The following is a 14889-nucleotide window of genomic DNA, read 5'->3' on the forward strand; positions in this document are numbered from 1 at the left end:
ACAATTTGCAAAGCAGCGGAAGTTATGTTTTTGGTCAGGAGTGTTTCATGCTGGGCATCCCTTTACGCACGAAATTGCTGCCGTGGCTCACGTCCACCCAAAGCCTAAAACTAAGGCCACTTCACGTTTCTGTTTTGAACTTAGTTGGATGCTTTACAAATATACAGTGGAACCCCGCTTTACGGACACCTGCTTAATACGGACACCCCGGTACTGATTACGTACAGTTTTGTTGGTCCCGACGAAAACCTCATACAGTTTCTCTCTATTTAACCCGATTAATACGGACACCCGTCAAAGCTGATTTCCAGTCCGTACTGCGCAGACTTGGGGTTTGTTTTCGTTTTTGTTTTGAATTCGTTGAAACGTTACACTTCGGTGACAGCATACATGAAGTTTTTTAGTCCGCCATTACGGTTCGTTTCGTTCAAGAATTCCCGATGAGCTGAAACGTCGGTTTGAAATAGCGTCAAGGTTCTTCTACTCGTTATTATTTGTTCTGCAAGGAAATCTGGCGTTAATAATGAAGAAAAAGGTTAGTTTGTCGCGGAATTTTTAGTTTTGCTTGTAAACATCCTTCGTGTGGGCTCACATAAACATTGCAGCCGAGATTGCGCAGTACGGACTGGAATTCATCTTTAATACGGACAACGGACACTTTCCCGTGTCCCGAGTGACAAACTGCCATACGTTGTCAACCCCGCTTTACGGATACTGTTTATCTGTGCACTGTCATTGTCGCGAATATTTGCTAACTTCACCATGGTCGAATAATGACAGAATTCGACGAGTCAAAAAGATTTTACTACAAAGAGTAACTTAATGGCTTGCAAAGGTTTTGTCGCGTCTTCCGTCTGCCTGGGCGCAAGCTAAAAGCTTTCGTGCAAAGTAAAGTTATAGAGTTATCGACATTTTCAAATGAGTGTGTAGAGTTTAAGAATGGTAATGATCAGAGTTTCAGTTACAAAGGAAACTTCAAAGAAAACGTTCTGTTGCTGCACACTAAAAATTAAAGTGTAGTCTTACAACGGTAAAACTGTAAAATTACACCATTTCATAGTGTAAACCATTACACTAAATTTTCAATCTAATACTACTCTTGATATTGTGTACTTTTACACTACGTTTTAGTGTAAAACTGTAAGCAGTTTTATGGGGATAATATTACACGTCGAAAGTCTACTTCTACACTTTTTTTAATTGTAACATTACGCTATTCTCTAAGTATAATTTTACGTTTACGAAGTTCTTAAATGAAACACATAAGTTCAGAATGGCTCCGATAATTGTGAGATTCGAAACTTGAAAAGAGTCTATAGGTCTTGCAGCACCCTTTATCATGTTCCACATATAAAAAGAAAATTACGGATCGTTCGAATAAGTCCTTCATGTGTGAGCCAGTATAATTCTTAAAAAACTCTTTAAAGGCAATGGCTACACTCCGGTTTGTAAGGTGCAATTTCACAGATTTTTGATTAAGAAATTTTACAATAAAGTGAAGATACACGCCACGGTATTGAATATTGTGAGATTGAGGTTACAAGATCAACAATCAACCAACAATTAACTACTATTAAGTCTTATCTCTTGCGGCTTTTATGTGTAAAATGCAAGACCCTTTGTTTCTCCAGGTCCGCTTTGCTTTTGCTTTCGTACTTTTAATAAAAGTTGAAACGTTCGGACCACATCGCTTCTATATATGTAATGAGTGAAGCGAATTAAAAGAAACCGAGTTTTCGAAAAGTCTGCGTTAAAAATGTCAAGGTAACAGAACAACAGCTACACAGAGTGAATTGTCACGAGGTCATCGTTCGGGTACGCGAATCGGAAACTTAACTGACAGGGCGCAAATTTTCCTCCAATCATGATGATCAATCGGTGCTTAGAGTGCTGATAAGAACTTGAGAACTTTCGTGATGCGCTAGTGCTAGCAGTGTGGCACTTTCTGTTTCGGGAGCCATTGTGAAAGGGTTCTGAAGTCAGTGAAGTGGGAGCTTTGTGATCTTTTTTCATCTAAATTGTTCACTTGCAATGAATGCAATCATTAACACCGTAGAACAATGGACAGCAGAGGAGATGAGCGAATGGATAACCAGTATGGGTTCGCCCTACAACTATGCCACAGCTTTTCTGGGTGAGTATAATCTGTAACTTGTGTTGTAGTTTTTGTGTTCTAAGCGGTGGTTTCCCCAGTTGACGCGAATGCTTTTGTATAATGTGTTTAATAGTTTTTTACCCGGCTTCGGCAGTTTCCTACTTGAATTTAAATTCCATGCGTTTATACCGCCAGAAGCAGTTATTCTAACTGAACTGTTGTTTAGAAGGTAAAACCACGCGCTTTACTCATGTTTGTAAGCAATTAAGTTAACCTCAACATTTGGCTTCTAAAAACTTAGACATTGTACATAGTAGCTAGCGCAATTAACCTGGATACTGAAAAGAAATGACATAGCACAAATAGAAGAACAGCGAAATACATTTTGGGTTCGTGAGTATTAATTAGTGCTCGTTGGCGAGGAGAACGCATTTACCGCCAAAAAGTCACGTCACGAGACGCGTTGTAATAAATTTCACCTTAAATTTTTCACTATTATTTTATAATGTCAATTTGCGTTTTCAGAGTCGGATATTGATGGAGGTGGGCTACTTGGTCTTGTCGAAAAAGGAGGGAGTTCATTATTAGCCATGCTAATACCTAAACGTTGGCCACCAACTAAACCGGAGACAAATCAATTATCTCACGCGGCATCGGGAAGACGGCAACATGTAAGTAACTTAAGCAATGTTGAAGGGAATGTGCAAAGCTAATGTTTTTAAATTTTGGTAATAGAACTACAATAAGATAAAAACACGCAATAAGTAAAAAATTATAGATGGCTTGAAAGAGGCTATACGAGTGCTTCCTTCGAGCTAGCTATGAGCCCGTTTATCTTTGCAATTCGAGCCGATCGACGGACATACTGTAAATTCCGACATGCGATCTGATCTCTTTTTGAAGAGCGCGCAGGATAAGGAGTCACGGAACTTAATTTTTTATGCCCTTTATGAATCACGAACCTCAAGAAACATATTGAAGCACGTTTTACAAAATTCTTTTTTGTTCTTTGCCTTAAGCAGTATTAAATGCCATTTTATTTAGAGGGTTTGGACTTTCTAACAGCGAACATTTCCGGTCGTCGCTTCTCCGCCGAACAATAATCGAGCCACGATCACGGAACGATATTTCCGTGACGTAAACATTCTAAGCCAATCAGAGTTGGGCTCAAAAAAATCCAGAACTGTCACGCGTGTAGCCTGAATATCCCACAATTGCGTGGGGAAAGCAATGGCGGACAATGGCGGGTGAAATGGAAGCTGCGCTGGGGAAAGAAGAGGAGAGAAACGACTACCGGAAATACGTCTATGTTCACAGGCTACTTTACTTGCGTTTTGCCTATCAAGCACAGACTACACTCCAATGCCACTTTTATAACTTTTTACTTATTCCTTGCTCGCTAACCTTCCATCTCCTTGAGCTAGCAAGAACATGAAAATTTCCTACATATAATGACCTTACAGGATAATTAATTTATCTCAGTATTTTATTTTAACCGCCCTGCATTTTAAATTCCTGTTTCATTATAGGAAATTAGCCAAACCTGCTGAGCATACAGTGGAAGCTTCCACTGCTTCAAATTGTTATGGGATCAACTGCACAGTATGTAAATAAGTTTTTATTCTGTATATCTGTTTGTATTCTAGCTCCAAATGACTTTTATAGTGCTAATATAAATACTAAATTATTTACAAATAAATTTTAAGTTTTTTTGTTAATTAACAAGAAAGTTTCATTTCTACTGTAGTGATTGCAGCCAATAATTTTAGAGATTACACAAAAAGTATGATGTAGTAAGGGAACAAGTTTTTGTTCAAAACATGCCAGCCCTGCATTTATCTCCTTGCAATCAGCTGAACACATAAAGCATTAAATATTGTTTTAGGTAAAACACTAGCAGAAGGTTAATTGATGACTCCATACTTTTAAATGCTTATTTTGGCCAGGAAGTTTTGTATGGTGGTTAATTGCCTACCTTTCACTTGACCCAGTCAGTTGGTTTTGTCTACTTCAAGTGTTACTTTGGGTGATGGTTGGAGAAAAACATGTTTCATGTTCAATAAAAGATGTCAACCCTTAACCTTGGTATCAAAGTACAAACTCTTAATACCGGTGTTTTGTTTACATCATGGCCCTGGTCCACCGGCCAGGCAGTTTTGTAAGGTGGTTATGCCCGCCTTTGACTACTGACCCAGGCAGGTGGTTTTGCCCGCCTGTTACTGGGGGTCATGGATTGGATCAAAACATGTTAAGAGTTATTTTCAATTGAAAATGTCAAGCTTTAGCTATGTTTTCAGGTTTACAACATGGCCCTGGTCCACCGGCCAGGCAGTTTTGTAAGGTGGTTATGCCCGCCTTTGACTACTGACCCAGGCAGGTGGTTTTGCCCGCCTGTTACTGGGGGTCATGGATTGGATCAAAACATGTTAAGAGTTATTTTTCAATTGAAAATGTCAAACTTTAGCTGTGGTTTGTTTACAACATGGCTCTGGTCCACCGGCCAGGCAGTTTTGTAAGGTAGTTAAGCCCGCTTTTGACTACTGACCCAGGCAGGTGGTTTTGCCGCCTGTTACTGGGCGTCATGGATTGGATCAAATCATGTACCAAAAAGAAGATTAGAAAAACAAGGAAGTTAATTCTGGCAGCAATAAGAAATGGAATTTTAAATGAAATTTAAAGCTTAGAGGTTTTTCTAATCTATAGTTCCAAGAAAATTCAACATGTCTGTCAGAGCAACTTACACTGTATACCTTGTGTTAGGTCCCTACAAAGCAGGAGCTGTCAGTGTATTGCAAGCAACAGAAGGAAAAGAAAACAAAGAATTAACTTGCATAAAAAACAATCAAAGAGAAACAAAATATTTTGCTTAAAGGATTGACTGAAGTTCTTAAATCAGAAAATGAAACTCTGAAGGAAGCAAAAAATATATGATGATGTGGAACAAGGCTGAACAGGAAAAAAAATAGAACTCAAGAAACTTGTTATATAGTACAGCAATTGTGACAAAATCATGTTAGTTTCCTATACTCCGATGGCTACTGACATCATAGAACTTCAGCACTCAATGTTCTCATCTCATCAAGTTCAGGAGGAAATAACTGGCCAGGGAAGATTTGGAGTCTGTAAGATTAAGACATTTCGAAGAACTCAAGTAGCGGTATAATAATTCAAAGACCCAAAGATTGCTAAGACTGAAGTACTAAATGAAGCTAAAATTTAAATTATTATTTTCACTTTGTTCGAGTCACCATTTAACTTAAAAAATAACAGTAAAGAAGTAAGAACTGCGAAAATGTAAGGCATGCGGAAATTCCTTAAACTTGTTTCTATTTTATGTCCTTGGTAGAAGAGAAGTCTTTAGTGGCTCTCCTGTGTCTCCCACTCTTCTTGGAAAAGGAAACAAAGTATGGACTTTTTTGTAAAGGTAAACATAATTTAATTCTTTGTGTGCATGTCATATGCAAATCCTTCAGTTCTTGAGTAGACAAATACAAATTCTGTAAATACTTAATTAAAAGCACAGATCGACACAGAGGAAAAGTTTTCACTGTAAGTTTGCCAAACTCAGTACTCAAAGCTGTGCAATTTTAAATACCGATTTAAAGCTATTTTCTTAAACCTAACACTACTACTACGTTCTCAACCGGATGCTTGTAATGCAAGATAAGTGTTTTTTTTTTATATAAATAAATTAGTGCTCTTTAAGAACATTGAATATTTTAACTTAAACAACTCTTTTTTCCAACTTTATTCCTGACGTGCAGGTTGTGGCTACAAAAGAAGAGGCGCAGGAGAGGCCACCATCGCTTATTATTGTGGAACAACTTATGGAGTATGGTGAAATACTTATTGCAGCAGAGGGAGAAGTCCTATTTGAGTCTGTGGAGGCCCTCTCACTGCTATTAAATGTTTGATTGCTGTATATTATACCCTTACTTTCTCTTAGAACACTTAGACTTTTATTCAAAAACATGTCCTTTAAATTTTAGACTCAAACAACACCCTAGTTAAAGTGACAGTTTTTGTCAATGAACTTAGCAAGAAGAGAGTCATTCATAAGAGCGGTTTTAACTGGAGTGTCAAGACAGAGTAGCCGAATTTGCTTTGTTTTTGTATAACTATGCTTTGTTATTGGTTTGGTGCCACTTTCTCTTCCAATCAGAACTAAAACCAAAACCAAACAATCCAAGGTTTGACTGCATAGTTCACTGGATTGTCTTTGCCCTTTGTGCATGATTGTTGTGATTACATTACTTTTTTAAGACACTCAATTGGAAGTCTCTCAAAAAGTTCAAGCAAGAAGCCCTTTTTAGTTCAAAATAACTGCAGCATGAAAAGATGCTGTTCTCGGTTTGCAATCATCAGTTAATACGTCAGTGATACATTGTGTCTAGATACTTGACAATCTGGAATTCTCGTATTAATAGAATTTCAAGAAGCATCACAGTTTGTTCTTCAGAGAATAGTTTATATAGATACGTACTGCATGATGTGGTATGCATATACTGAAGTAGGCATGCATGAATTAAGTACAACTGTCTTATCAATTAAAAGAAATTTGCTACATTTTCTTGTTCTGTGGAGGTATGATCATTATAAATATATAATAGTAGCATTAAAAAGATCAAATAGTCTAACTCTGAAATTCATTTATAATTATATATAAATACGTGTTAACGAGGTGCTTCTGTTATTTTACACCTAATATAGTTACACTTAATTTGGGGCAAAAGTACAGCCAGTTTAAGTGTAATTTTATATTAGTAAATTGGTGTAAGATTATACATCAAAATAAAGGTTGCCGGGGCCAGCAGAACCACTACACCATCATTTGGTGTAATGTTACCCAACATCGTTATGTAATCTACAAAACGAACTCTAATTTTACATTTCTTTTTAGTGTAAATACACACCCTTGCGAGTGTTAAATTACCCTCCTGGACGAAGTGTAATTATACACACAAAAAAAAGGCTTGCGGGGCTGGCAAGACCACTACACCATTATTTGGTGTAATATTACCCTACATTGATATGTAATCTAAAACATGAATTCTAATTTTACACTTTTTTGTAGTGTGAATACACACCCTTGCGAGTGTCAAATTACTCTCCTGGACGAAGTGTAATTATACACACAAAAAAAAGGCTTGCGGGGCTGGCAAGGATTTTACACTTTTTTTGTGTGTAAATATACACTTTAATTTTTAGTGTGTGTTGAAATGCGTTTTATTTCTTATATATAGTAAAGTTGGGACATTTTCAAATAATTCCACTGTTGAGTTTATTGAAGTTTAGTTCGAGTGTATGACTATATCATAAGATTTTCGTAAAAACTTTTAATTTTCGTCTGAGAGTTCACAGTTTCCATTTCTTAGTAAAGGCGGATTTCCACTGACGCGTAAATTTTTACGTGCGTTTACGTACGTGAACAAATTTGGAGACAACGACTTGCGTAAACGTTTACTCAAGTCGTTCATACATTGTCTTTTATTTTTTTACGTACGTAAAAATTTATGCGTCAATGGAAATCCACCATAACAGTAACAGTACAATTAAACAACGTTTTTTACCTTGGAAATAAAAAAAAGCAAATTAAAAACGTTGAACAAGCTTCGATACTTGACCAATGCTGTGAATTCAGTGTTTTATACATAGACGTGCCACAATTTCAAGTCGTGCTGTACTCGCTATATTATCATGAATTCTAGCCAACGAGCAGCGGTTGAAATTGACACTTCTGCTAAAGAAAGAAGCCTGCTTACTCATGTGATGTCTTGGCCTTTTAAAAAGACGACTTTTTTTAGTCGAGGTGCTAGCCACTCTTAACGCTACCAGAGGAACTAAAACCGCCTAGTACATACCTCGAGTGAAAAAATCGCCAATATCAAGAGATGAAAAAGTTGTCAATTGTTCTATATACGGTGGCACATAGACCAAAGAACTTACCAAAGTTGGAACTGACTTCTTTTTACAGACCTTGTGCAAACTGCTGACTTCTAAACGAGACAAAAAAAGAATTTAAATCACATAAGGATACTTTCGCAAAGCGCCCGTCCAAAAAATGCAGTTACCTATAAATCCGAACTCGATAGTTGACTTAAGTAAAGCCAGTTAAGTTTACTTGATAAATAAAACGAAATACTTCAAAGGCCCATGCTGTTGAGAAAATCTGAACCCCGTTGTTAACAGTCAAGATTGTTGCTACCCTTATTCTTGCTTGATTGATTTATTTCATATATCCATCAACTCACATTCATCACTTTACGGGTAGAAATAAGAATATTTCAATTGACCAACAGTCCCAGTGGCTTCAAACAGAACATATGCTCGGTTACCGTGCACATAGCTGCAATGTGTTTCTCCCGCATGTGACATATCTTCATCTTCTAAGGGTCGAATATTACAGCCCAAGCTGTATGAGTAGAATGTTGACCTTAATTAAGCCCGGGTCAAACGAGGATGAGAGTTAAGGAGAGTAAACTCTCACTCTCGTTTGGCCTCAAACTCTCATGCACTCTCATCGATTCTCGTGCGCTGTTCTCAACTTTGAACGAGCTCAAATTTTTCGTGAGAGTCGATGAGAGTTTGACGGACTCTCGTTCTCGTTACTGTTCGTTTGGGCCCGAGTTGATGATAGTCGATGAGAGTTGACGAAAACTGTCATGAGAGTCGACTCTCATCAACTCTTATCCTCGTTTGGCCCGGGAAAGAAGAAAGAAATAAAGACCATTTTATATGAAAATTTCTCTTCAATTTTATAAATAAATATTGCTTACCTGAACTTCAATATTGGTTCCGTCTTTAATGTACCGTGTGTTTTCTTAGAGGATTTGGAGCGATTGGACTTAAGAAATGCGATTTTTGTTTAAATTTAAGAACAGTTTTCATATTACTTGGGCTTTTTTTTTCCCCATAAAAAAAAACAATCTTATAAGGGCAAATCGCTCACTTTACGTAACAATACAAAGGTCAACATTCTACTCATGCAGCTTGGGCTACCTGGGCTGTTTCCTACATAACTGCAATGATATTTCATGTGTTGAATCTTGCTCATTTTACCAAATGTAAGGCGCTTTTCGCAGCAATGTCAACGCCGTCCATAATGTCTTCGCAGTAATGTGTGTGTTTTAATTTTTTGGCTAATGATACTAATGTATTTAATATGTCGCACAAAGATCTGAACTACTTTGCTTAAACGCTGAACTCGAGGCCCCGTCCCGGCGACTAATCAGGATAAAGTTGAAAATGCATCTTTTTCCCTTCGGTTTGGCCAACCTTCCACACTGAAACATAGTTGTCGGCGGTTATCAAAAACGGAGATTTTCAAAAACGGACTCCAGAGCGCAGAAATTTTAAACGCAGGCTAGGTGGTGTGGTGTGGACGGCGAAAATGAAGCTCTGGTTTTTTGAAAAGTACCTGGCGTGCTTTTTTCGTAGGACGTCTTCTGCTGTCGACTAGATTTGCACATTTTTAGCTCAGATTATGTGCTTCCCACAAAGCTAAAAACGCGGGAAGACAATCGTGAACGTCGCTAAACAAAACGTTTGATAAGCAGTACAATAGTTCTGCACGTGTTTGTTATAAATCTTGGTACATTTCTATCGCCGTTCTGTGAGCAATGTGAATTCACCAAATTACAAATGATGCGATTCTGTGAATTTTCAACTTTCTATGTGAAACTGATCCCTGTCTTTAAACTGATTCAGCTGGGGATAGCTCTGAAATCTAACGACAAGCTGAATGACTAATCTCAGTAGATTTTTGATCGATGTTATTCTCGGCGACGACAAAAACCTCAAAGTCCCTATATTGCATTGCAAGTTGAACGAGTTGTTGCCCGTATTACTACCGCGCGCTCAAATTGACTTGCAACAAATTTCGGTGTTGCAAGTTGCACAAAGTAGAACCGAGTTGTAAATAATAAAGGTGTTAAATTTTAAACTCGGTGATAAATAATGAAGATGAATTTTTCAACAATGACACGAGCATGGGACAAAGAAAATTCTGAGTCCCGACGGGAATCGAACCCATGGCCTCCCAGATACAGGTTGGGCGCTCTAACCAATGCTGAGCTACGAGAACCGAGTTCTACTTTTTGCAACAATTTTTTTCAACTTGCAACACCGAAATTTGTTGCAAGACAAGTTTAGCGCGCGCCGCGCGCTACACTGGTAGTAATACGGGCAACAACTCGTTCAACTTGCAATGCAACAATGTTGCGAGGCAAGTTGAACAAAAATGTTGCCCGTATTACCGGGCCTTAAAGCATCAGAAAGCTCACAAGAATGTAGCGACTTAACAACCATTAATTGAGGGCCGAAACATGCATAAGTTTTCTTGTTTCTTTTCGGTCTCCCCTCCACTTTTTCTTTGTTACTTATTTTAATTATTTTATTTTACCCTTTTTGCAATTTTTTTTGTGTGACAAATAAAAAAAAAGCAAATTAAAAACGTTTAACCAGCTTCAATACTTAACCAATATTTAGAGTTTTAAAAGCTGCGAATTGTTTTATACAGTGACACATAAACCCAAGAACTTACCAAAGTTGGAATTGACCTCTCTCAAAAGTCTTTGTGAAAACTGTTGACTGCTAAGCGAGAAAAAAAAACAACAATATAAATCGCGTAAGGAAACTTTCATAATGCGCCCGTCCAAAAATATAGTTACCTATCCGAACTCGGTTGAACGACTTAAGTAAAGCCAGCTTAATTTTACTTGATAAATAAAGCGAAAAACAAACTAAATACTTCTCATGCTGTTGAAAAAGATCTGAACCTCGGTGTTAATGTCGACATTGCTGTTATGCTTATTTTTGCTTGATTGGTTTATTCAGTTCACATTACAAAAACGTGCAATAAGAATCATAGAAAATTCAAGCCTTGATGCTCTTATGATCCGATCTTTCAAGAATTAGGTTCCTTAATTTTTCTTAGTATAAAACTTATTTTCGTGGGAACTCAATTTCGCGAAAATGGCCGGAACGGGCAGACATTGTATTTCGCACAACGTATCTTCGAACGATAGGTTGTGTGTCAATTCTATGTGGCACTCCGGCTAGCTATAGTCTGAATCAGATCACTGACAGAGCTCAAAAGAATCGCTTAATGCATCGCAACAGACGTATAGCACAAAATTTAGTAATAAGGCATAGATTTTCTACGAAAATTGTGGATTGCCAGGTAAATAGCAAATCGAAGTCTGCGTGTGAATAGCAGAAGAAAAAAGAAGAATAGAATTGTCACATACATTACCTTGGATCTCGGCAGTTTTGGTCAAGTCTTGAAATCTCGCTCTTTATGGCTCTTTTGGCTCTTTATGGCTCTTTAGGTCTCAAAATCTCTTATCGGTTGGAGTAAACCTTTCAACCTTCGTATGTAAATTACAGACAATTGTTCCTTTATCGGTCTAAAAGTTTTCATTCTTTTTGAAATCCATGTGGGTATGTTTGGGTAACAGCATATGTTCTGAAATAGGACAACAAAACAAACGAAGCATAAGAGTCCTATTTACCTGTCCCGGAATCGGCTCCAATTATAAAAATATCCGTCTCAGAGTTTTATTTCCTAACTTTTATTATTTAGTTACTGGAAGCTGATCTTTACAGGCTTTTTTACAGCTTTTTCCGTGTATTATACTCAGATTGAGCCGATTCATCGCGATATAGAACAGTGAGTTTAAAAGCTCTTCCTTTATCTTATACTCAATCTGAGCCGATCTAATGAAACATAGGATGCTGAATTTAAAAGCTTTTTGTTTAACTTATACTCAAACTAAGCCGATAGTTGCAACACAAGAAACAGCATTTAAACTTAAAAGCTTTTTTCCTATCTCATCCCAAACTGCGAAGGACATATTGATCGAGTTGTAACTGGAAAAAAGAATTAAAAGCTAAAGTGAGCCGGAATAGGTGATTATTCTTGGTTTCGGAGGGTAAGCTTTAAAGCCGTTTGAGCTTTGAAGACTACCTTCAGTCTGTCAGATGGGCCGTTTAAGGAATTCTATTATTATTAGCCACAGTTTTTTAAAAGATACAATATGTAAATCTGTCTGGATTTGACAAAACGTGGACTCCGGGATCGGCTCGAAATTTGAGGGAGGGGGGGGGTTAACGTCAAGTACCCAGGTAGCCCGGGCCCTGACCTAACAACCCTAGGGAGCTCTGAGTCAGCTGTGGAATATCAGTCCGGCTGGGGTCTGGGTGAAGTCAGTTTAACTTTTTGGCTTGTTTCCGCAAAGACTGAAATGTGGCCAGGACTGCTCTCGGCTTTTTTTTTTTTTTTTTTTTTTTTGGGGGGGGGGGGGGGGGGCTGGGCTCGGTAGCCTTAAGGCCTCTGAGAGCTCAGCTGTGACCGCGCATGGAAGGGCTTCCTGGCAGTGCCCCTGTGCCTTCACCGCGGTCAAACGTCTCAGGCAGGTTTTCTTTCCAATTCGCCGTTTTTTTGTTCAAATTGAAGTGTTATTACGAGCAAGGATAGATCAAAATAGTCGCCGAGTGAAAGCATAATCCCATTCACTCAGGTAAACCAGTGTTTTTACTTTTTACATGTTTCGCATCCGATCCAAAGGTGCTTTGACAAATGGCGCCGACAAGTCCGCATATCGCTATTTTCAAACACGTAGAACTTTTTTAGTAAAGCTCCAAAAAACTTAGTAAACCCTTAGGATACCGGTTAAGTATAGAATTTTGAACTATGAAAATTAAAACCTTATCTTTGCAGTACTTTTCTTTTTTTTTTGCATATTTCTGTCGTCTGACCGCGGTGGACCATGTGCACCTGGGCTCTCTCAAACCCACCAGGGGAAGGAGGGGAGGGCTGAGAGGGTTGCTGGCCCATGGCAGTACCGGGGACCTTGTTTTCTTAAATCAGGACAGATTGCTGGAAAGGAAATTCCCTAACAAGGCAAAAGGCAGTCTCGGTAGGCCAGAGCACCCGGTGACGTGCAGTCTGGCACATGACGGGATGACTTTTGCTGTAGCTAGGGCCATTTCCTGGGACAATTTGTCTGGATTTGACAAAACTTGGAATCCGGGATCCGTGCTTGAAAGCCGACGCAAAGCCATTGCGGTCCGAGAAATTTGAGGGGGGGGGGGGGGGGGGGGGGGGGCAACGACAAGGACCCCGTGTGCAGGTAGCCCAGGCCCTGTCCTAACAACCCTAGTGAGCTCTGGGTCAGCTCTTCAATTGCAATCCGCGGCTGGAGGGCTGGCTAAAGTCAGCTTTTTGGCTTGTTTCAACAAAGACTGCTAGATTATTTCATTTAGTTATGCCCCTGTAAAATGGTTGTACAAGAATTTTTTGGAGTCATCATTACCATCAAGGCTGTTTATTTTCCTTTTCATAAAAAATGAATGCTACATCAAGCTTTGGAAGCTAAACTAGAAAATCTACAGTTTTCAGGATATATTGAAAACTTGAAACTAAATTAAAACAATAGAGGAGTATATAAGGCACCAAAAATTACAGCCTTCTGGAGCAGACCAAGAGAAAACGTGACACGAGCTGGGGACTCGATAAAAACCTTTTTTTTTTTTTTTTGAAGGTTATATTTTGCTCATTGCGGTGGACAAAAATCCAACAGGGTGTTATGTAACCCATTGCAACGAAAGACGTATAAAGAAAAGACCTCCTCCGTCTCAAACAAAATGAGAGTACCATAGCCGGCACAAGTAAGGTAAATGCCGTATTCATTTTCACACTCCACCAGGAAGGCATAAAATTTGCCTTTGCTTTTTTTTCTGCGTGTTGGGGAGGGGAAGGAAATTTTAGCAGATGTTTGCTGGAAAAGGGTGGGGCTTGGAGTTGAGTGGGAGTGCTAAAAAAAAAACAACAGAAAAAGCGAAAACAAACATCAAATACGCCATGTTCAGTTTTTTTAGGTCTGTTACGGAAGGATGCATCTTCGTTCTCTCACAGAAACATGGCCATGAATCCAGATAAAAACAAAACAAAAGTAACAGGGGCAGCTTTAACAGAGGAGTTACTTTCGATCTCCTCCTGACATTTTGACTTTGGTGGTGGCAGTGGTTTGGTGATCCTTGGAATCGGTATTGTGTTGTACGGTGGTGCCTGTCCCTGAAAAAAAAAAAACAAGAGAAAAAAGAAAAAAGGATCAGAAAAATGGCTGAAAAATAATAATACTAATAATTATATTCATTATCATAAAATTGACGTCGGGAGGTAAGGAATATACCGTAGAATTCCGGTTATAAGCCCCCCCCGCTTATAAGCCCCCCCCCCCCCCGGTTATAGGCCCATCATCCTGGAAACAAAAAAATACATCCGGTTATAAGCCCCCGCGGATATAAGCCCCCCTCTACCAGATGACAGTACTGAATAGGGCTAAATGTCGCTTTATTATGCGTTTTTAACTTTAAAACGTATTGTCATCAACACTCCCGTGGCTCGTTTTGAAACGTTTTTTTCATTCCGCTTATAAGCCCTCCCGGATATAAGCCCCTCCGCTTTTAAGCCCACCCAAAAGCCCTTACGAAGTTGTATAAGCCCAGGGCTTATAACCGGAATTCTACGGTATTGGCTTATATATCAAAACACGTTTAGCCGTTCCATTTTGTCGTCGTTAGTATTTTCTAGAATTTGCATTGGGACTAGCCACACATCGAAAGCGGCTACATTGGAAACGCAAAAAAGAATAAATAAATAAAAAATAAAATTAAAATAAATATTATGTTTATAGTGGTCATGCACTTAGCTTCATATCTCAACTAGAAAGCTAGTTTACAGGCATGCCACTGAAACAGAGGAAACAAATATTTTTAAATGAATATAACAA

The 14889-nt window shown here is 38.6% G+C and overlaps 1 protein-coding gene and 1 long non-coding RNA gene across 2 annotated transcripts in view; one reads left to right on the forward strand and one right to left on the reverse strand.

Moving 5' to 3' along the window:
• Positions 1-1490: 1490 nt before the first annotated feature.
• Positions 1491-6727, forward strand: LOC144634209 (uncharacterized). The gene is made up of 5 exons (XR_013567162.1): positions 1491-2134; positions 2621-2766; positions 3625-3697; positions 5442-5519; positions 5860-6727. It is a non-coding gene; the product is annotated as an uncharacterized LOC144634209 (long non-coding RNA).
• A 6679-nt stretch (positions 6728-13406) lies between these two features.
• Positions 13407-14889, reverse strand: part of LOC144634186 (DBH-like monooxygenase protein 1) — a 34289-nt gene continuing 32806 nt past the window's right edge. Inside the window, exon 14 of the mRNA XM_078493086.1 lies at positions 13407-14171. Within this exon, the coding sequence (XP_078349212.1) occupies positions 14007-14171 (165 nt within the window). The 3' untranslated portion in view covers positions 13407-14006. The remainder of the gene's footprint in view (positions 14172-14889) is intronic.

This window comes from Oculina patagonica, chromosome 13 (assembly GCF_052425735.1).
Source record: "Oculina patagonica isolate OP01 chromosome 13, crgOcupat, whole genome shotgun sequence".
Classification (NCBI taxonomy): Eukaryota; Metazoa; Cnidaria; class Anthozoa; order Scleractinia; family Oculinidae; genus Oculina; species Oculina patagonica.